Consider the following 23,709-nt stretch of genomic DNA (forward strand, 5'->3'; position numbering starts at 1 on the left):
TAGAGAATGTAAAGGACCTGGGGTTATTGTGCAGGCAGATATGAAGTTTTCTCAGCAGTGCAGACAGTCTGCATGAGTAGCTCATGGTGTCTTGTCAATGATATACAGGAATTTTTCTAGCAGGGATAAGGAGGTGATTATCCCCTTGTATAAGGCAATGGTCAGGCCACACCTTGAGTACTGTATACAGGTCTGGAGGCCTCATTTTATGAAGGATGTAGAGCTGTTGGAACAAGTAGAGAGAGGGGCAACAAGATTAGTGAATGGAACAAAGGGTTACTCTTACGAAGAAATGCCTAAATTTTGCAAATTACAGTGTCTGGAGACTATGCAACTGCAAGGTGATCTGATTGAGGTGTATAAAGCCTTGAATGGTTTGAGCATGCTCAATGCGGATAGGATTCTTGCTCTTGTTCAGAATAATCGCCTGAGAGAGCATAAATTCAAATTGAGGAAAGACGGTTGTAGGATAGATGTGCGGAAGTTTGCCTTTAGCCAGCGGGTGGTTGATTGCTGGAACAAACTTCCATCTGTCGTTGTAGAAGTTGATAGCTTAAATAGATTCAAGGTAGTACTTGACAAACATTTGGAGCGAGTGGATCGGTGAAATAAGGGTTTTTTTTTTTTTTTTTTTTTTGGCTGATGCTATATAAGCTCGCTTTCTTGCATCATGCGCCTTTGCTAATGCAATTCACAAATGGGGATCGAAGAGTGACACGAGTAATTACAGACCAGTTAGTTTAACTTCTGTTCTGGGTAAAATAATGGAGTCACTGGTTAAAGATGCATTGCAGGATCATCTAGACAAGACTGCAGCAATAATTCAGACACAGCTTGGGTTTGTTAAGGGAAAGTCTTGTTTGAAAAATTTGATTGGATATTATGATGTGGTTACAAAGGAACTGGATGCAAAAATAATTCTGATATCATATACTTGGATTTCAGGAAAGCTTTGACACTGTTGCACATGGAGGACTACTGTACAAACTGGAACAAAACGGTATTAAGGGTAAGTTGCTACAACGGATAAAAGGATGGTTGAAGGGGAGAAGTCAGAGGGTGGTAATCAATGGGTGCTGCTCTTCGTGGACTAATGTTATTAGTGGAGTCCCACAGGATTCGGTATTGGGTCCACTGTTGTTTTGTTTATTTATCAATGATATTGATGAAGGTATATCAGGCTTAGTGTCGAAGTTTGCAGATGATACAAAGGATGGCAGAGTTGTTAATGACAGTAATGGCAGTGTGCTACTGCAACAGGATCTAGAAAATTTGGGCAGATGGGCTGAGAAGTGGCAACTGAAGTTTAACATTGACAAATGCAAAGCACTGCATATGGGTAGAAGTAACCCCAGAGAAAAGTACCAACTGTGTGGTACTACACTTAAGGTGGTAGAAAATGATAAAGACCTGGGAGTAATTGTGCAGTCAGATATGAAGGTTTCTGAGCAATGCAGATAGGCTGCCAGGGTAGGTCATGGGGTTTTGTCAATGATATATCGGAATTTTGCTAGCAGAGATAAGGAGGTGATTATCCCTTCGTATAAAGCAATGGTCAGGCCACACCGTAAGTACGGCATACAGTTTTGGAGGTCTCATTTTAGAAAGGATGTAGAGTTGCTAGAACGAGTACAGAGAATGGCAACAAGATTGGTGAGAGGAACAAAGGGGTGGTCTTACCAAGAGAGGCTTAAGATGGCCTAGTCTCCAGATGCTGCAACTTGCAGCATCTGGAGACTAGGCACCTGCAAGGTGATCTGATTGAGGTGTAAAGGCCTTGAATGGTTTGAGCAGGCTTAATGGTGATGGGATTCCACTTGCTCAGATTAAGAACCCGAGAGGGGCACAGATTCAAACTGAGGAAAGACAGTTGTAGAATAGATGTTTGGAAGTTTGCCTTTAGCCAGCGGGTAATTGATTGCTGGAACAGACTTCCATCTTTTGTTGCAGAAGTTGACAGCTTAAATAAATTTAAGGTTGAACTAGACAAACCTTTGTAGTGACTGGATGAGTGAAATGGGAAGGGGTTTTTTTATTTATTATTTTTTTTTATTTGTGCTGATGCTATATAAGCTTGCTTTCTTGCATCATATGTCTCAACTAATGCTAATTCATAGTGCAAATGCAGTTGTAGAGCCATTGGATTATTGCTATAAAGGGAGATTATATTAGTTTATTACCATTGAGGCTAAAAGTAAACAAGGTACTTGGGGGTGATAGAATCAATTCAAATATATTAAAAGAGGTAAGTAAACCTTTAGACATAATTATAAGAGCATGCATCTTTGGAGCATGCAGCTATGACAAGATTCTGCTCTGGTACTGATGATTCATGTTCCATAAATCAGAATTGATTGCAGAAAAGGTTAATTAAGCCCAAAATAGCATTGATGAAGTACTGTTTACACTTCTTCAGTCTGTGATATGGTAACCAAAGTACAGTGAACTGAAATGAATTTAAATAAAAATAATTTTTGACTTATTTATTTTTCCGCATAAATTGTGTCAGCTTTTATTCATAAGCTGCACTGATTTTTAATTTTATCCATCTTAAATCTGTATTCACTACCTAAGAAATTAATATCTAGTATTTCCTGAAAGTTAGTGAATCATCTGACTGCTTGCTTCTCTATTTTTCACATGCAGTCTTCATATAATCCATTGACATCATTACCAAGCTCAGTCACTTGCCTTCTTGCTACTAATTTAGGACCTTAACATTAATTCTACTCATTACTAGTTTGGTGGAGTGCAAAGCAGCACCAATAATGTGATCCCCCCCCCACACTCCCTGATGCTTGCTCATAATCTTGATCTCTACCTCCACCACATATTCCATAACAAATAAAGTATTAAAACTTTTTAATTAGATTTCATGCATGAATGCACATAATGAAAATAAATTCATGATTTACTAGTAACTGTTCTTTTACCCACAATTCTTTAGGAAATAATATGTAATGCTGTTCTCACTTCTGATTAGGTTGATCCATTTAAACATAATTATCTATATATTTAACACTGAAGCCATTTTCTTTACTCCATCAGTGTGAACGATATGCTTAACCGATCGGGCTAGAAGTTGTTTCAAATTGAATATATTCCTTCCGAGGTGCGAACAAAGTTCATAGATTAAATAAATTTAAGGCTGAACTAGACAAACATTTGGAGTAACCAGATGGGTGAAATTGGAAATTTTTTTTTTTTGGCTGATGCTATTTAAGTTTGCTTTTTTGCATCATATGCCTCAACTAACATTAATGCTAAGTTGTTAAAATTTAAAATTCCGAATACTTTTACTTTACAGAACATTGACTTGACAACCCTTTAGTTTTGTACTACAAACAAGAATAGTTCAACATTCACATCATAGATGGAGCCACAGGAAGATGTTAATGTTAAACAAACAGTTGTCTAAGTTGATAAGGCTTTATTTTCTGATTAAAAATTTGCATATTTGCACAACTGTGCCCTTTGTTCCAAAAAAAAAAAAAAAAATATATATATATATATATATATATATATATATATATATATATATATAATAATAAAATTCTGCTACTAATTGTGAAATTATCTACTAACGCTGTCTACCTTAAAAGAAAGAACTAATCATTAGGATTCCATCAAACCTCACTATATGTCCCCACGTTGTGCAGGCAAGCTCATACACTCATTGCCATTCGTTATTTTTAATATGTTCAGAACTCATCATTTTATCGTTATCAACTTCAAGATTATTTGTTTTTTTTGTTTTGAGGTTATTTAAGGTAAGTAATTTAAGGATTTAGAAGTATGTCACAGTCAAAATGCTACTCTGACTGGTCGTGTTGAATGTACCTTGCTCCAAAGGAGAAACACGCCTTTTCATATTTCTGCAAATGTATTCAGGTCGTTTTGAAAGAGCAATCTTGAATACATTTACATATATATTGATACCACATGGGTACTACATTTCTTTTGGATAGCTAGAGAAACTCTGCTACCAATTGCAAAATTTTCGCAACAGGTACAGCTAGTTGTAGCCATTGTGCATGATTTTGCACACCCAGGAAGATATTTCTTCCTGGGTGTGCAAAAACATGGAAAAATATAAAAATTCCGAATAGTTTTATTTTATAGAATGGGCCAATTTTCTCTACTAGCGCTGCCTACCTTAAAAGAAAGAATAGTTTCATTTTACAGAAATAAGAAAGGATTCGACAAGTACTGGCTTACCTGCTCACGACAAAACACGGACTACATTTCTTTAGGACAACTAGAAAAAAACTCTATCAATTGCGAAATTTTCGCAATTGGTACAGCTAGTTAATATTAATTAGTAATATCTATATATAAATAATACATTTTAAGTTGTACATTTTTAAAGTTTTAACTTCAAAAGATAATTTCTGGAAAGAATTTGAGTTTCGATAGAATACAAGAAATTATTTGTTTGCTGTGTGTGTGTGTGTGTGTGTGTGTGTGTGTGTGTGTGTGTGTGTGTGTGTGTGTGTGTGTGTGTGCGCGCGCGCTTCCCACATCACAAACTTCTGTTTTGAAAAAATGATAAAACTTAGCTTTTTTTCTCTCCCACCCACACACACACCATTTTATAAATTGCATTTAAATTTGAAATGATTCAAAACTGCATTTTATAAATTCTACATCATCAGCCATTTTCAATCCACTGCAGGATGAAGGCCTCTCCAGCAACTTTCTAGTTCCTTCTGTTTTGAGCACTGGCCATCCATTTACTACCCAAAAACTCATGAATTTCATCTATCCATCTCCACCTTTGTCTTCCAGGTTTTCTTCTAGCTCCTCTTTGAGTTATGTGTCCTGCCCAAGACCATTTTAGTTCTTTAGTTTTGATAAGAATGTTCTTTACTTGAGTTTGCTGCCTAATCCATGTGTTTCTCTTCTTATCTAACAGTCTGATTCCCAATATAATTTGTTCCATTCTTCGCTGTGTAGTTCTCAGCTTCTCTTCCATTCTTTTGGTAAGTGCCCAAGTTTCACTTCCATAAGTCATGGTGGGGAGTATACATTGGTTCATTATTTTATGCTTCAGACAAACTGGGATATTGCTCTTCAGTATGTGACTATATTTCCTGAATGTTATCCATCCAAAACTTATTCTTCTCTTGACTTCCAGCCATTTATCATTATTACAGCTAATAACTTGTCCCAGATAAGTATGACTCCACCTTTTCAATTACTGCTTCTTCAATTATTATTTCCCTTTCTGTGGCATACTTGTTCATCATTACTTTTGTTTTAGCCATATTCATCTTTAGTCCAAAATCCTTACTAACCGTGCATCACTGATTAAGATTTTCCTCTAATTCTTTGGAATCGTGGCTTATGACCACAATATTGTCAGCAAATCTGTTAGGTACTCTCCATTCACATTGACTCCTTTCTGCGACCAGTCTAATCTTCTGAAAGCTTCCTCAAGGGCAGCAGTAAACAGCTTCGGAGATATTGTCTCCTTGTCGAACTCCTTTCTCAATTTTAAATTTCCTACTGTCTTTGTCTAGTCTAATAAAGGAGGTAGCATTCTCATATATTTTCTTCAAAATCATAATATGTGGGGTATCTATGCCTTGTCTTTCAGGTGCCCGAAACATTGCCCTATGCTGTATGGAGTCAAATGCCTTTTCATAATCCACAAATGCCAGGCATAATGGTATTTTATATTCATTTGCTTTCTCCATTAGCTGTGATATTACGTGAAGGTGATCCATAGTTGAGAATCCTGTCCTAAAGCCAGCTTGCTCTTTCGGTTGATTCACATCAAGTATTCTTTCTAATCTGTTAGTAATGATCCCTTGTGAACAACTTGTAGATGTGGGATAACAAGCTAATTGGCCTATAATTTCCAATTTCTGATTTATCTCTTTTCTTATGCAGCAAAACTATGATTGCATTATTCCATTGCTTAGGCGTTACAACTTTTCTACTGCACTTTGTGAAGAGCCTTGCCAGTTTTTGTGTTATGTCTCTTCCTCCCAATTTTAACAACTCTACAGTAACTTCATCTTCCCAAGGGGCTTTCCGATTCTTCATTTTCTTCAATGCATGTTCTACCTCATCAGGAAGAATATCGGGTATATCGTATGTGTTGCTAATTTGCAATCCATCTTCCCCACTGCTGGCATCATTCCTTTGCTCCTTGTATAATTCTCTATAGTAATCTTCTGCTATTTGAATTATGCCTTCTCTGCTGTTTATAAGTACACCATCGCTATTCTTCAGTTTCAATATCATTTGTCTTTCTGTATTACTGCTCATGGCTGCTGATTTAAATCGTTTGTTTTCCCTTAATGCTTGTTCTACTTTTCTTGTGTTAAATCTTCTTATGCCCTCTCTGAGTCTCTTTCTAATGGCTTTGCATAACTCAGTATACTCAATTTTTTCTTTGTCAGTGTTTATCTTGCTCTTCATTTTTCGCCTTCGGTTCATCATAACAAGTGTTTCTTGACTAATTTTTTCTTCTTTGGATTTCTTTTTCCCTATAGGTTTCTTGGGCTTTATCGCTTTCAGAAAGTTGTAATATTCCTCGTCGATACCCTGGTCCTGAGCAGTCTGCAGAAGCTCAAACTTGTTCTTTTCCAGTACATACTGCTTTTTTTCCCTCTTCTGTTATCTCAAAGGCCTTTGTATTATTTACTCAAGTCAGATTTTTCCTTTCCTTTCCTACATCTATATCAAGTGTACATCTTACCATTCTGTGATCACTTCCAACATTTACCTTATTCAGGACGGTAACATCATTCACAATATATCTTCTGTTAGTGAGGATGAAGTCGATTTCATTAGTTGTTAATCCATTTGGACTCTTCCATGTCCACTTTCTGTTCATCCTTTTTTTTGAAAAAAGTGTTCATTACTGATAGTCCTTGAGATTCTGCAAATTTCACAAGTCTTTTGCCTCTTTCATTTCTTTCACCAATTCCAAAATTTCTTACAGTTCCTCTTTCTGTGCTGTTTTGTCTTTTTCCAACCTTAGCATTGAAGTCCCCCATAATACTAGTGTAGTGGGTTTTCTGCTCATCTAGAAGAATCTCAATTTCGGGGTACATTTCTTCAACCTCTTCATCATCATGGCTCGATGCTGATGCATAAATCATTATGACCTTTAGCTTGTACCTTTTAGAAATCTTGAGTATTAGTCTTGATACCCTTGGTGATGTAATTTTGAATTCCAAAATGTTTTTTAAATCTTTATGGACCAGAAACCCAACTCCATCTTCACTTCTTTCACTGTTTCCATTGGTGTACAGCAGATTTCCACTTGATAAACTTATAAGTGATTCATTTCTTCTTCTTGTTTCAGCCAAATCGATGATATTCCAATTCACATTTTTTAATTCCTTTTCCAGCTCTAATATCCTGTCTTCACCGATGAGTGAGCTTACGTTGTAACAGGCCAAGTTCAGTTTCCATGCATGGCAGCCTGATATAAATTCTACAGCAGCTCCCCAAAAACAAAAACTCAAAAATGTTCTTCACAATTTTTTTGCAAATAGAGTAATATGGCCATCTAACTTATTTCTTGATTGTGATGATGAACCAGATTTTTGTGGTTTTCATATGTCTGGTGAGGAAGAAATAGTGAAGAATTTATTGGAATATGCAAAAGGTTTGTCATGCGAAGTAGCCAAGTCACTTGATGAAGGGTACAAGAATGTATAAACATTGATGGTGATGCTCCAATTGTGCTCCAACTCACCGATATTGAAATTGTAGATATGGTAATGAATGCTGATAAAAACAAATCAGATGAGAGTGATGATGACAGTGCACTGAAAAGAGAAGAGAAAGTGTCTATAGATAGGCGGCATCAGCCTGACTGAGGAACTGATTCAGGGAATGGAGCAAAAGAGCTTCATCAACAAGCAGCATATAATGTGGATGTATAAAATACAAGAGGTTTTCATTAAAGAAAAACCAAAGTATATGAAACAGGACATATTTCCAAAGATAAACCAGAAACTTTCAAGTGAAGTTCAGACTGAGCCTCGCCCTTCAACCTCCAATACCCGTGCTGCTTCTCTTCCTGTACCTCTCATCCCATAAAGGCAAAAAAGATAATTTCCAGCTTCACTCACTTTTTCAATTTTTAAACAAGGATGTGGCGGAGGGATATATCTCCTGTGTAGGTAACTTACTCACTATATTTGGAGCACTTAATATACAGCAATTAAGTCATAATGAGAAAGAATTTGCAAATGTGATTATCAAATGTTGCTTTCACCAATACAAAATGTTAAATACAGGCAACCTCTGTATAACGTGGTACTGGTACATTTCCATCTAATATGATTGATAAACTGCAGCAATCCTTACATAACATGGTACTTATATAATACGATTTTACTCTAACAAGGTTTGAGAATTGCGAGAAATCTCACATAACACGGAATTTTTGAGCTTTAGTGCTGGAATACCCTGCTATTATGTTAGATGTAATTTCCAACATTTCTATTCCTTTTTGTGAATCCCTGCTGTTGACTTGCTAGTCATTATCGCCTTTGTGATATTGTTCTAAAGCACATTTCTGGAGGTCACTACCATAAAACAGTTTGCAGTTTCCAGTTTACTGGTATTTTCTATTAGTGTAATCAATTATAAATGCATTTGCGATAGTACCGGTAGCTGGAATTCTGTGGAATTCTAGAATTTATTTTCACCATAATAAACATTATTATGGTGAAATGTGTGTCCCCTTCCACGAAATATTCAATCATATAAAAAACAAATAAATTTTCAGAAACTCATTACTCTGTATCTCACTTGTGTGTAACGTGTTTGTTGCAACTTGTGCATGCCGTGTTCTTTGTTATTAATCGTTTATCTCATTTTTACTGTTTTAAATTTTAGAACCAAAAAAAAAAAAAAAAGTCAGTGAACAGAAATATCACATTACAGTACGTATTAATTAAGCTATGTATGTAAGTGTAACAGGCTCGAACTGGTACCCTCCTCCTTACTTGTGTGCACGAACACTAGTTCATGCCAACAAGGAGGGTACATTAGTTATAATGTAATAATAAAACAGTTAACAAAATAAAAATTTATTTTTATTTTGTTAACTGGAAAATATTCTTCCGATTTTCATGTATCATTTAAAATGGGGTCCAATGTATTTTGTTTTGGAGATCCCCGGGTTAGATTCTGTGCTATTAAACTTGTGCTTGTTTGAGACCATAAAAAACTTTAAAGAGAGAAGGTACATGAAATCTAGATGCTGCAGATTGTGCTAAACAGCGTTGAAGAGAAAGATAATTAAATGAACGTACATTATCTGACATATAAATCTACAACTATGCTCTTTTCTGAGAAGTTAAATACCATGATCTTCATAGCAATGTAGTAATAACTAATGTAATAATTAATGCACCCTCCTTGTTGGTGTGAACTAGTGTTCATGCACACAAGTAAGGAGGAGGGTACCAGTTCGAGCCTGTATACGGCCAATAAAAATGCACAACCTATTGTAAACTGTGGTATTGAAAATCTGACTGCTCTCAATTAAACATATGCAATCATAACGAACATGTAAAGTCTTCTGGAACTGGCCATCTGAAGAATAAATGGAAATTTATTTATTAAAATAGAGAATTCCCATAATGTACTCAGGAGCCATTTTATTGAGATGTGTGTGTAAAATTTGAAAAGAAAAACACAAAAAACAAAACATTTATTAAGACTCCCAAACAATTCTTAATACTCACTGTAATATTGGAAAACTGAATCTTAAGTTTTCCTAGATGAGGGGCAATCTGATCAAAGAGAGCATAATGGAAGCCCACTGTATTTATATTAGAAACAGTCTGTGGATGCCAAGAATGGTCAAGAGCTGCAGTAACTGCCCCTAGTCCATATAACTGAAGGGTTCCTTCATCAACCTCTGCAAGGTAGGTTAATCTTGAATCAGCAACTTCAAGTTCCAATGGAGCAGGGCTTCTAGAAGTTTTCTTGCTGGAATTGCAATTAAAAGCACTATGCTAAATTACTCAACACGCAAGACTACTGAATATATATTGGGTATATATAAAACTTATTTTATATCTTATACTAAGTTAAGTTCCCTTTACTTTATTTATATGTCAAAGTTTCCCTCTAGTGTGTTATGCTGAGGGGATAGAATCCTCTATCTTATGCAGCATGCTAAGTCTCAAGCACATGTAAATCACAGTATTCAATTCTGAATAAATCAAAAAATAAATTCTTGATCTATGCAAACCTATGATTCATGCTCAGTTGATTTTCTGGATTAAATGTCACAGTGTTGTTCACTTTAAATGAACAAGACAGAGCCAGTTCTTACCTTTTTTGGGGGAAATGGGCATGTATACATATAAGCCATTTTAATATGCCAGCCTATAATAAGGACCTGCTTAATTTCATTTGCTCTTTGTAAAATGATTTTGTACATACTTTACTTAAATTCATTTTATTCCGTGTACCAAATAATATTTTTTGATTAAAAAAAAAAAAAAGGTCAACCTCAGATTTCTCAAGGAAAAGTTATGGTAACCATTTTCTTTGACATGTGTTGTCTTTTGCTGTTCAATTTTAAAAACCCAATGCCAACATTCACTCTGAATAATACATTAAAACTCTGAACTGGCTACACCTCTACAGTGAAGAAAAAACCTTTAAAGGAACAATTCACAACTCGGATGATAAAATCAAAAGAACAGTTCCATCACAACAGCTAAATTATTTTGTGAAAAAGAAATATATCAATTCATGAAGCAATGGGTAGCATGTCAAAATTTAAACAGGCTGGGACAACAAATTTCTAAATGAGCAGACATGGTGACTTTTGCACACCACTCACTTGTAAGCTAAAAAAAAAAAAGAGAAGTGGAAAATTCTATATAGTGAGGCCAACTGATGATGACACCATCAGAAAACTGTAAATGAGAAGCATTCAAGGAAGTAATCACAGAAGCTACTAGGCTCTTCATACCAATTAAGAAATACAATTCAAGGATTAGATTTAAATGGATGTCAGATGAACTAATGAGATTTGTAGCAGATTAGAATAATTTATAGGATGCATATAAATTATCAGGTGATACAGAAGCCTATGGTAGATATAAACTTGTATACAATCCAGTCACAAAGAAGATTAGGCAAGCTAAAGCAGATTATGCTAGGTTTCTAGAAAAAAATGCCAAGAAAAGCATAGAAGACCATCTTTACTTATATTAACAGCAGAAGGAAGAGGATTTTATCACATTGTTCCACTTAACGTTGTTGTTTCTATTTAAATGTTGATGATCCAACTCAGATTGCTGACAGGCTGAATATGTACACAGTAAACCCCCGCTATTCGCGATATCTGTATTCGTGGTCGCTGATTTAATATAAAATGAAACTTAAAAAAAAATGTGAATTTTAAAGCACCATGAACATTTTCCGCAATAAAAAAACATGGGCGTGGCTAAAATCACCTTTTCCGGTCAAAACAGCGCTCAGTGGATGGGGGGAGAGGGGTGGCAAAATCGCAAGCATGGATGTTTCTCTCTAACCTTGTTCAGTATGTGTTATGCGCTTGCCATGGAAGGTTTCGTCGTTTGCTTTTAATTTATGTTTATAAATTGAATAAATTTATCAATTTATAAACTGATATGCTTACAAAAGTGATAAATCTACCGTTTTGCAGTGTAAAATAGACTTTTTCGAGTGTGTTAACGGAAGAAAGTGACTTTATTGTGGACAAGTTCTTTCTAACCCGTACAAAAAGAAGGTGATGACATTAGCGAATAAAATTGAGTTATTAGACAAAATTTCTAATGGTGAAAGTGTCTTGTCAGTGGCAAAACATTATAAAATCAATGAGTCAACGGTACGATCAATCAAAAAATCGAAAGAAAAAATCCGCCGTAGTGTCCGTGAAAACGTGCTAATTGCTTCAAAAATTTGGTCTGTAACTCGTGATGTTAAATTAGAAAAAATGGAAAAAGCTTTAAATCTGTGGATAGAAGACGGAACTCATAATAAAATTCTGTTAAGTTCACTTCATTCATGAAAAGGCAAAACTCCTTTATCAACACTTTAGCGAAACTGGTGATAGCACTGGCAGGATGTTTTTTAGCTAGCAAAGGAGCTGGTTTGAAAGATTTGTTTGAAATTTCTAATAAATATTACATTTAATATTAAATTGTTTCTTATTTTCATTTCGATGCTATATGCTTGCATTTCACTTTGTACTGTCTATGTACATAGTCATATTATGAAGGTACATATAATACATAAATAGACAAAATAGACAATAATTAGACTAGTTTTTCTTATATATTTCATACTTTGGAACGGAACCCCTTTATTACTATGGGTGCCATAACTCAGTATTCGTGGCATTTCTCAGGAATGCAACCCCCGAGAATAGCGAGGGTTTACTGTATTTTAAATGTAGATTCACGCGTTAGGAATTATTCTCGCATAATGGCGACAAAAGAACCATTTGAAGTTTAAATTAAACATATAAAGGACCCTTGTGGTGGATCAGACCAATCCAATTATATTAAGGGAAGCAGCAAAGGAGGTAAGCAAAACCTTACCCGTAATTATAAGAGCATCATTGCATTAATAGAGGTTATTTTGGGATGGCCATGTGCAAATGTATCTTTGTTTTACAAGGGGGAGGATCATAGGGTAACATGAGTAATTACAGACCTGTTAACTTCTATTCCAGAGAAAATGATGAAGTCATTGGTTAAAGAAGTGATGCAGGTCCATCTAGTCAGGAATGCAACTATACTTCATACATGGCATGGCATGGGTTAGTTAAGGGGAGATCTTATCTGATCAATTTTATTGGATACTATGATTCAGAGACAAGGGGATGGGAGGCAACAAATAATTCTGATATCATATACTTGGATTTAAGGAAAGGTTTAGATACAGCTGCACATAAAAGACTGCTGTATAAATTGAAGCAGTATGGCATTAAGCAAATGTTATCGCTAGAAATAAAGAGATGGCTGACTGGGAGAAGACAAAGTGGTTATCTATGCACACTGCTTTTTGAACTTGTGAAAAAAACCTAGATTTCAAAGTTTTATTACTATTGGATAATGTGCCAAGTAATTCAAAAGATTTAAGTCATCCAAATGTCAAATGAAGTAATATTCCTACCACCTAGTACATCTTCTTTAATTAGATCAGGGCATTATATCTATCTTTGAAACTCATTACATCAGAAGATCATTACAATGGCTTTTGGAAAAAAAATTGATTCCGAATTGAAGTGATGGAGACATGGAAACATTTTCTAATTATGGGCTGTATCAGAATCATAGCTTTATTGCTCAAAGAAGTAAAACTGTCAACATCAAATGTGAGTTGGAAAAATGTATGGCCAGAATCAGTTCATTGAGGAAATATGGTCGAACCAACAGAAAACGGAATCCTTGCAATAGTAGAACTTGCTAAGTCAGTAAGAGGGGAAGGTTTTGATGATATGACTACTAAAGCCCTCATGGGTGGCACAGTTGATAGAATAGCCAACATCCCCACACCGAGTGGAAAAGACTTAAGTTCGAATCCCATTGATGATGGGAGGAACTTTTTCACAACGTGGCTGAGTTAATCAGTCTAAGGCAAAGTTAGCATGGTTTTTCATCCTGGAAACTTGGCTTTTTCATCCAGAAAAATAGAAAATTGACCTCAGAATACATGCAATTTGAATACATAAAGAGCAACATAGCCTTAATTGCTGACGCTCCTAAAAAAAAAAGATATGATTACTGAACACATTCAAGAATTACTGGTAGAAAAAGAAGCTGGCAAAGCAGGTTTGGTGGAAATCACATCAGAGGCAAATCAAATCAATTCAGAGAATGCTACCGCAGATAAAAATTCCAAACTTCCAAATTTTACACTAAAAAGTATGTGGAAAGGCACAAAGTTTGCCGAGCAATTAGAATCTTATTTTTTGAATTCAGATTCTTCAACTGAAAGGAGCCCAAAGTTCAAATGGGAGCTTTAAAAATGCTTAGTTCCATATGATGAAATTACAAAGATTTATCAAGCAAAAGCAAACGAACCCAGATTAATGATTTTTTAAAGAGAGCAGTAGAAGATACACAAAATTTAGAATGGTGTATTTTTGTCAGTTTTGTTAACGAAATAGTGTATTTTTGTTAGCTCTTGGAACGTAACCTTCCCTTTTTGCACTGGTTCTTAGTCCTGTATAACATTGTTTCGCACTACAAGAGATTTTATAGGAACTTAACTAAGTGTTATACGAGGGTTACCTTTAAACCAGTCTGTAATCAAGCCACAAAGGTCAGCAAGCAAAGACAGATAAGAAATCTTTGGCGAAGGATCCAAAGAAAAACAGTAAAGATTTCTTTACTTATGTAAAAACTAGGAGGGGGAGGAATCAAATTGGTCCACTTGATATTGATAGATTGACTGTTGATGATACTGCTCAGGAAACCCTTAGCCATAATTAAGAGAGTATCCTTGAATTCGGGCGATGTCCTTGCAGACTGGATATGTGTGAATGTAGCCTCAATAATTACAGACCTGTTAGTTAAAATTCTGTTGCAGAGAAAATAATGGAGTCACCAATAAAAGAAGTAATGCAGGATCATCTAAACAAGCCTGCAGTTATACTTCAGACACAGCATGAATTTGTTAACTGCAAATCTTGTCTGACCAATTTGATTTGATACTGTGATGTCACACAGGAACTGGATGCAAAAAAATAATTTTGATATCATATACTTGGATTTCGGAAAAACTTTTGATACTGTTGCATATAAAAAGCTGCTGTAGAAACTGAATCAGTGTGCCATTTAGAGCAAGTTGTTTCTATGGATAAAGGGATGGATGAGTGGGAGAAGACAGAGAATGGTAATCAATGGATATTGCTCTTAGTGGACTAATATTATTAGTGGAGTCCTTCAGGTTCAGTCCTCTGTGTTGGGCACACTGTTTTCAATATTTATCAATGATATTGATGAAGGCATATTAGACTTAATGTCTAAGTTTCCAGATGATAAAAAGGTTGGCAGGGTGGTTAATTACCTAATGACAGTATGGTACTGCAACAGTGTTTACAAAAGTTAGGTAGATGGCTGCTGAAATGGCAATTGAAGTTTAACATTGATAAATGCAAAGTACAGCAATACCTCGCTTAACACAGCTTCAAAGAGCAAGGATTTCACTATAACATGGTTTTCAATTAAGTTTAAGACTCATTCAATAGCCAAGACACGTACTCTACATATATGCTGCAATTTCATAGTTTAGGTATGCATACATATATGCTGCGGTGCCAACTCTATTGTCTCACATGCACATTTGCCAATAGCTCCCCTCAGGCAGTCAGCAGCAACGCACAACTGTGTTCAGTATTCTTAATTCCATTCTGATGTGATAGCTTTTCATTTCACAATTTATTTTTTACCCCTTTAATACGATAGCTCAAGATTTTCATAATTTCATCACTTATTTTTACCCCTTTAAATACGATCAAAAATATATCTGCACATTGGCTAGAAATCACTGCCAACAGCATGCGTTCAGTTTGGCAGCATGTTTTGCCCCATTTAGCAAATGATTTCACTGGTTTTGAATTGCAAATTAAGACAACTGCCAAAGACATTGTGAAGATTGGAAAAAAGTTGGGATTCGAAACTTTGGACACGGCCAATGTACATGACTGCATTGACTCACGTGAAAATGCCTTAGATGATGCAGCTCTCCTTGAAATTGATGGCAAACTGCATATGAAGAAGAGGAAAACAATTCTGAAGTCGCACCAAAAGAATTTGCAACAGAAGAATTGAAGAAAGTTTTTCGGGGGTTGACATGGCCTGCAAGGCAAGTATGAATGGAGATCCAGATGTTGAACATAGCATCAAGACAGGATTCAAAGCTACAAAGACTTGTATGCTGAGAAAAAGAAGAGACGACTTCACTAGACTTTGTTATTGAAATACCTAAATAAATAATAAAGCTTTTTTCTCATCTCTCATGATGTTACCTTTTCATTAATAAAATTTTCGCAATATTTTTTATTTCAAATCCTTTTAATTGGCTATCAAGCGCAAATTGTTTATAAATTTATTATAATTTGCTTATAGACTTTCTCTGGTATGCATTCAATTAAAACCCATTATACCTCAATCAGCACAGTTTCACATAACACGGAACAGTTTCGGTACTAATTATCAGTGCTATGTGGGGTATTGCTGTACCATATATGGGTAGCAGTAATCCCAGAGTAACTTACCAACTGTGTAGTACCACACTCAAGGTAGTGAAAAATAAAAAAGATCTGAGGGTAATTCTGCAGTCAGATATGAAGTTGTCTGAGGAATGCAGGCAGACAGGCTGGCAGGACTGTTCATGGGGTTTTGTCAATGATGTACAGGAATTTTGTTAGCAGGGATATGGTTCGTTTGTTTGTTTGTTATTTGGTTTTTAGGAGCATTAGCAACTAAGGCCATATTGCTCCGGGATATGCGGTGGTCATTCCCTGATCTTTCCGCATCCTCCGTATTTGGTGGTGACGGGCTTGAACCCCGGTCTATTCAAGAAGCGTGTGCTACGCACTGCTGCTCCTTCCCACCTGGCTACAGAGGTGCCTGTTTTAGTTTTAATGGCACATTAGCATCTAAGGCTATTATGTGCCAGGAGATAATTATAACAGTTTTAAAAAAAAAAAAATGTTATCTTGTCACAAATCATATAATGCTAAAAAGCAGTATATGTATTAAATAAATAAATATATTTATATAAATAAATATATATATATATATATATATAAATATATATATATATATATATATAAATATATATATATAGTATATATAAAAGGTAAGAAGAAAATAAGAGATAAGAAAACAGATGTACCTGAATGTGCAAAGCTAGAGAACAGGATGCAACTGTAAAATAAGAATTAGAAATAATTAACAAAAGATATAGTAAGATGGGAAAGTTATCAACAACAACATGCCAGGCCTAATGGAAGAAGATAAGAGAAAAAGAATGTTAAGAACCTAATAAATTAAGTGGAATTAATGGCTGAATCAACAAGCCAAATCATATTTACAAAGGCTAGAAGGAAGTGGAAATTAATGAATATTAAAAAATAGTGATAAAATAGAAATAAAAATGAAAATAAATTGGTAGATAGATCAGGTATTTCATCAGGGGGAGTACACCTGATCATATACCGAAACACTGTTTCTATACAAACCCATGTTGGTGGAGGTAGCATTAAAGAATAATAAGTAAGGTACCCCCCAATGCAGTGTGTATATTTAAGTAAAACTGTTGAATTAAGTTATGATGAAAAAAAAAAAAAAAAAGAAAAGTGTAACAGGCAGCAGCATAGAAATGGGAAGTAATACAAGGTAGGGAAGGGAAAAGGTAGTAAAAAAAGAGAGGCAAAGATAGCGAGAATGAGAAAAGAAGGAATGTCCGAATTTCCCTCGCATTGCACTAATAGTTCAACGGACAGAAAAAGAAGAATAGAAAGTAGAAAGATGTAAAGAGATGGAAAAGATTTTAAAGATACTAGGCAAGCTAGGTGCGTAAGTACCCAACCTCTTAGAGAGGGCCTTGGCTGTGAAGGTGTTAGTAGAAGAGGAAAACTAATACCGCTGGCCTGTGATATATTTTTTTGTTAATGTCAGATAGAAAATATAGCGAAAAAACAAGTGAAAAGAAGAATAAGAAGAAAAATTAAGAAGAAGAATAAAATTAAATACCTTTAAAATTATGTAGCATCAATTAGTAAAATGCATAATTAACATGATTAATAAATAGAATACAAACAGGAAGAGCTATGACGACGGTGAAATTGCTTGGTAGAAAAAACAATGGAAGCCCTCTATAGTTAAAAGTGAGGAAAAAGGTCCGATTAAAAATAATTAAAAATAATAAAATAAGAATGGAAATAAAAATGAAAGTAACTTAGAAAGTGAAAAGGCATAAGCATCGTTCAGAATAGAAGTCATATGATGTGATCACTTTCAAAGTGGTGGAAACACCACCATTTAAATATACAATTATAACTGTACAATTATCATGTTAACCCTAATCAAAATGAGACATAGTGAATCCGAATTTTTGTTTAATGAAGTTAGAAAGATTTTTAATAATACAATTTATAAAATTAATTGGAATATATCATTGACACGTAATTTTGTGTAAAGGCTGTTTAAAGCTTTGACATAAAGTGTTTGACTGCTGCTAAAATATGCAAGACGTATAACTCTAATAGAAATATTAGAATTCCAATTTGTTAAATAAATAATGTTGAAATTAAATTGACTTCTTTTATCAAATACTTTCAAGGTATGGTGAAAAGGGGAACTATTTAAAGTAATATTTAAATCGTTAAATTGAGAAAGTATGCGTGTTGGTTAGCATTATTTTCCTTATTTAAGGTAAGTTCAGTAGGATATATAAATTTTGCAATATTTCTAAAATGATTATTTAAAATCAAGTATGTCATCAACATATCTAAAGGCAAAGTAGTTAAGGTCTGAATTCTAATGAGTATAAAGATCTTCGTAGTAGTAAAGAAATAAGTTAGAAACTATACTGGAAATTTGTGAGCCCATGGGAACTCCTATAGATTGTCTATAGGTACTAATGCCATCGTAAATGTAGTTGTTTAATTTCATACACAAATTATACATCTTGCATATCTTAGCAGCAATCAAGCACTTTTTGTCAAAGCTTTAAATGACCTTTACACAAAATTACGTGTCAGTGATATTCAAATTAATTTTATAAATTGTATTATTAAAAATCTTTCTAACTTCATTAAATAAAAATTCGGATTCACTATGTCTCATTTTGATTAGGGTTAACATGATAATTGTACAATTGTATATTTAAATGGTGGTATTTCCACCACTTTGAAAGTGATCACATTATATGACTTTATTCTGAACGATGCTCATGCCTTTTCACTTTTTAAGTTACTTTCATTTGTATTTCCATTTTCATTCTTATTTTATTATTTTTAATCGGACCTTTTTCCTCACTTTTAACTATAGAGGGTTTGCATTGTTTTTTTTACTAAGCAACTTCATCGTCATAGCTCTCCCTGTTTATATTCTATTTATTAATCATGTTTATTATGCATTTTACTAATTGATGCTACATAATTTTAAAGGTATTTAATTTTATTCTTCTTCTTAATTTTTCTTCTTATTCTTCTTTTCACTTGTTTTTTCGCTATATTTTCTACATCTGACATTAACAAAAAAATATATCACCGGCCAGCGGCATTAGTTTTCCTCTTCTACTAACACCTTCACAGCTAAGGCCCTCTATAAGAGGTTGGGTACTTACGCACCTAGCTTGCCTAGTAAATCTTTTCCTTCTCTTTACGTCTTTCTACTTTCTATTCTTCTTTTTTCGTCCGCTGAACTATTAGTGCAATGCAAGGGCGATTCGGACATTCCTTCTTTTCTCATTCTCGCTATCTTCGCCTCTCTTTTTTTACTACCTGTTCCCTCCCCTACCTTGTATTACTTCCATTTCTATGCTGCTGCCTGTTACACTTTTTTTTTTTTCACCTTAACTTAATTCAACAGTTTTACTTAAATATACACACTGCGTTGGGGCTGCCTTACTCATGTTTCTGGAGGTTTTATTTTTACTATTTTTTTTCTTTCCCCTACAATATTATTATTATTCTTTAATGCTACCTCCATCAACATGGGTTTGTATAGAAACACAGTGTTTTGGTACATGATCAGGTGTAGCCATTTGCTTCGACATATAGGCTCTGGACAGGAGATGTTTGATATGCTCCAGTAGTGATACGTAGAGCCTGGTGATGGACAGCATCCAGCCATCAAAATAGACTGTCCCTGGCTCAATTGTACACCAGGGACCCATAATGTAGTCTGGATCGTACAAGTGCATGGTAAATGCATAGTAGGATGTATCGGTTGCACCCCAAGATGTAAAGGGGAGGGGGGAGAGAGAGAGAGAGCAGAGAATATTCAAGCTGCTTGTGCACTTTGTACAGAGTTGATGAATGTGATCCAGAAAAGTAAACTTTTTATCAAATATGAGTCCCAAGAATTTTGTGTCTGCCGCTACTGGAATAGCATTTTGTCCAAGCCTTAATTCAGGTTCAGGATGAAGATTACACTTACAACAGAAGTGTATGCAAATGGTCTTCTGTGGCAAGAACCTGAATCCATTAGCCAGTGCCCAGGAATTAAGGCAATCAATGGGCTTTTTTCAGTTGTCTTTCAATAATTCTCATGTTGCATGACTGACAAAATATGCTAAAGTCATCAATAAAGAGGGCACTGTTTATAGTTGAAGGAAGTTGTTCAGTGATGGAATTTACTTTGATGGCGAAAAAGCGTGACAATTAATAAGGATCCTTGTGGTCTCCCTCCTCTCTGGTAAAAGGGATAAGAGTGTGAGGATCCCACAGGAACTTGGAAAAACTGATCGTCTAAAGAGTTTTTAATAAAAATGGGGAGATGCCCTCTAAGACCAAGGCTATGCAAATCTTTTAGGATGCCAAATCATCAATTTGTGTTATACGCTTTCTCCATGTCAAAGAATACAGACACCAAATGTTCATGTTTTAGGAAAGAATCCTAGATGGATGTCTCCAATCTAATAAGATGGTCCAGAGTGGACCGGTTCCTTTGGCAGCTGCAATGGATGTTGGAGAGAGGGTCATTTGATTCTAAATACCTTATTAAACGAAACCATTCTCTCTAGGATTTTACACAGACAGCTGGTCAGAGCAATAGGATGATAATTAGTACAGATTTTAGGATCCTTTCCTGGCTTGGCAAAGGCAAGAATGATTGACTTGCGCCAGGCACCCAGAAATTGTTCTTCAATAAAGATTCTGTTATACAGAAGGAGAAGGTGATCCATAGATTTTGGTAAAAGATGCTTAATCATTTCATAATGGATGCCATCTGGTCCAACAGCAATTGCCCTGGAAAGGATGAGAGCTCTTTTCAGTTCCTGTATAGTGAATGGTCCGTTGCAGGGATAAAGTCCCTTAGATGTGAAATAAAGTGCCTGTTTTTCGATTTCATGTTTCAAGACTAGAAACTCTGGGGAATACGATGATACTGCAGAGATGTTAGAGAATGTTTCCCCCCAAGAGAACTGGCTATTGTAGTTGGATTTGGAATAGTGCATCCATTATAATATAGGATCGAAGAAGTGTGGGATGTATATTTCCCTTTCATTTTCCAGATTTTATATCCCAGACCAATTTCGTACTAGTGGAATGAGTAACTGACGATGTAAAACAGATCCATGATTCTTTTTGACTCTGACAGCAGATGTAGTGTGTTTTGGCTCATGCGTGTTTAAAGGCTATAACGTTGGCTGTGGTAGGATATCGTGGGAATATCCCCAGGCTTTGTTTTGAGCCTTTTTTGCTGCTGTGCATTGTGAATTCCACCCTGGTTTGAGAAAAGGTGGAAATCAAGCAGATGTTTTTGGAATGGCATTTTCAGCTGCTTGGACGATATGTTCTGTGATGTACTCCTGACTGACTGACTGACAAGTGATGTCAAACTCTGCCAGACATTGGAAGGCATTCCAGTCAGCCTGATCAATCTTCCACCGTGGTAAACTATAAGGAAGACATGGTCTTCCAATATGTAAGATGTTATCATATGGAAGTGATCACTTCCATATGGGTTCTTCTCCACTTCCCAAGTGAGTGAATGGAGTAGAGAAGGGAAGTAGATAGAAAGATCGATGGCAGAAAATGTGTGGGTATTCGTGTGGAAGGTGTTTGTTCCCACATTTAGAAGGGAGATGTCATTGTCATTTAGCATATGCTCTATGATCATATCCCCTTCCATTGTTGGTAGCACTACCCCACAGGGTGTTATGTCCATTAAAATCCCCAAGAAATAAGAAAGGGGGAGGAAACTGTGTTACAAGATCATCAAGGTCTTCCTGGGAGATGCCAGTCCCAGGTGGAAAATATATAGAGCAGATGGTGAACAAAAAATCACCGTAAGGAGAATTGCAGCAGCCTATGCTGACTGTAAGTAGCACAGGCTGAACCGGGGTCTGGTTTCACACAACAATAGCCATTCCTCCACGAGCAGGACCACCCATAATTCTATTTTTAGGAAAAATTGTGATGTTATGCATGGTGGGGTCATCATTTGCCTTTAGGTAAGTCTCCTGCTAGCAAAAGAAAACTGGCTTTTGCTTTTGCAGGAGGGCGTTGATGTCAGTATTTCGTCAGATTCCACAACAATTCACTGTAGGAATTTAGCCATTATTTTGGCTTGTTAGGTCCATCGGGCAGCTTCTGAGGGCTTACTTTTGTCAGCCTTGGATTTATCTTTTTTGGGGAAGTATAGATGCTGTCCTGTGTCCATTTCCTCCTCCGCAAAGAGTTCCAAGACTGATTTGTATGGTACTCCCTTATCTTCTACATCTTGTTTCTAGTATTATGGGTGCCTCTTCTGATCTTTTTGGTTTTGGTAGTAGTGGACACTAGGAGGTATAGATATCGGAGTGGAAGCTGACTGTGTTTTTTGGGTAGGCTTTTGTGAATGCAATAATGAGAATTCGGAGTGAAAGACTCTTGTGGTGGTATAGTCATCTCAGTTTGTGTACCGAAAGTGCACTTCGTAGAAACCTTCTGGGCGTATGAAGGTTCCCATTATTTATTGGTTGGATATGTTTCCTGGCCTTTGGGTAGGATTTATTCAGCTCTGTTTTTAATTTTTGGATACCTTTTTCATCCTTCCACCACTGGCATGCTCTAGAGTAGGAGGGTGCTGTCCTTGGCAATTTAAACAGATCGGTTTGGAAGCTGAACATTCCTTCCTCTCGTGGTCTTTAGCACCACATCGAGCACATGCAGGACAAGCTGTTTGTGAATGGCCATATTATTGGCCTCTAAAACATCTGTGGGTTTGGAATGTAAATTCTCACTGGGCAGTTTAAGTAGCCTGCCTTGATGGAACTTGGAGGCCGTGGGGTGTTGAATGTTAGGATGAGAACTCAGGTAGGGATGAGATTCCCATCCTTTCGTATCAATATTCTCTTGACAGCTGTCACTCTTTGGTCTTTCAATTCATGGCAGATCTCTTCTTCTGATACATGAAGAAGGTCCCACTCTGATATGACACCTCATGAAGAATTCAGAGTTTGTGGGGGGGTTACAGTGAGAGGTATTCCCCCCATGTATGTAGAGTTCAGGATTTTTTTTCCGGCTTGTTTTGTGCTTGAAGCTTCAACCAAAAGGTCGCTAGAACGCCAGAACTTCCTCATTCTCCATTCTCCAGTAGAATGGAGAATGAGGAAGAGCAGTGTCGCTAATGGTGGTGTGTTCTCAGTTCTGGCTCTTTTTGCTGAGGTGTTTTCATTGTTGTCATTTTGATTAGGTAGGGGTCTTTTTGGGGGCCCAGAAAAAGGAGAGAGATTTAAATTACTCATAGGAGTAAAAGAAAAATTTCAGATTCCTTAAGTACCTCACCCACCATGGAGCTCTATGAGGGAACGCTCACTTGTGAACTAGTAGGTGCTGCGTACACGAATGTGACACCAAGTTTGCTAAGGAGCATCATACCCATGTTTCCAATAAGCCTTGATCCCATCCCAGGACCATAGGGAGGGAGACTTATTGGAATGCAGTTGACCATAGCAGTAAGAACCACCTGCCAATTGATCCCAGTTGGGCTGGTCCAGGACTTCCCATCTTGTCAA

At 36.0% G+C, this 23,709-nt stretch overlaps 1 protein-coding gene across 1 annotated transcript in view; it reads right to left on the minus strand.

Moving 5' to 3' along the window:
* The window catches only part of LOC150083240 (leucine-rich repeat-containing protein 49-like), a 494,942-nt gene that overhangs the window by 94,678 nt on the left and 376,555 nt on the right, over nt 1–23,709 (minus strand). The window contains exon 14 of the mRNA XM_090377128.1: nt 9,723–9,969. Within this exon, the coding sequence (XP_090233254.1) occupies nt 9,723–9,969 (247 nt within the window). The remainder of the gene's footprint in view (nt 1–9,722; nt 9,970–23,709) is intronic.

The sequence above is a fragment of the Mastigoproctus giganteus genome, chromosome 7 (assembly GCF_048544385.1).
Source record: "Mastigoproctus giganteus isolate SK-2022 chromosome 7, ASM4854438v1, whole genome shotgun sequence".
Lineage (NCBI taxonomy): Eukaryota > Metazoa > Arthropoda > Arachnida > Uropygi > Thelyphonidae > Mastigoproctus > Mastigoproctus giganteus.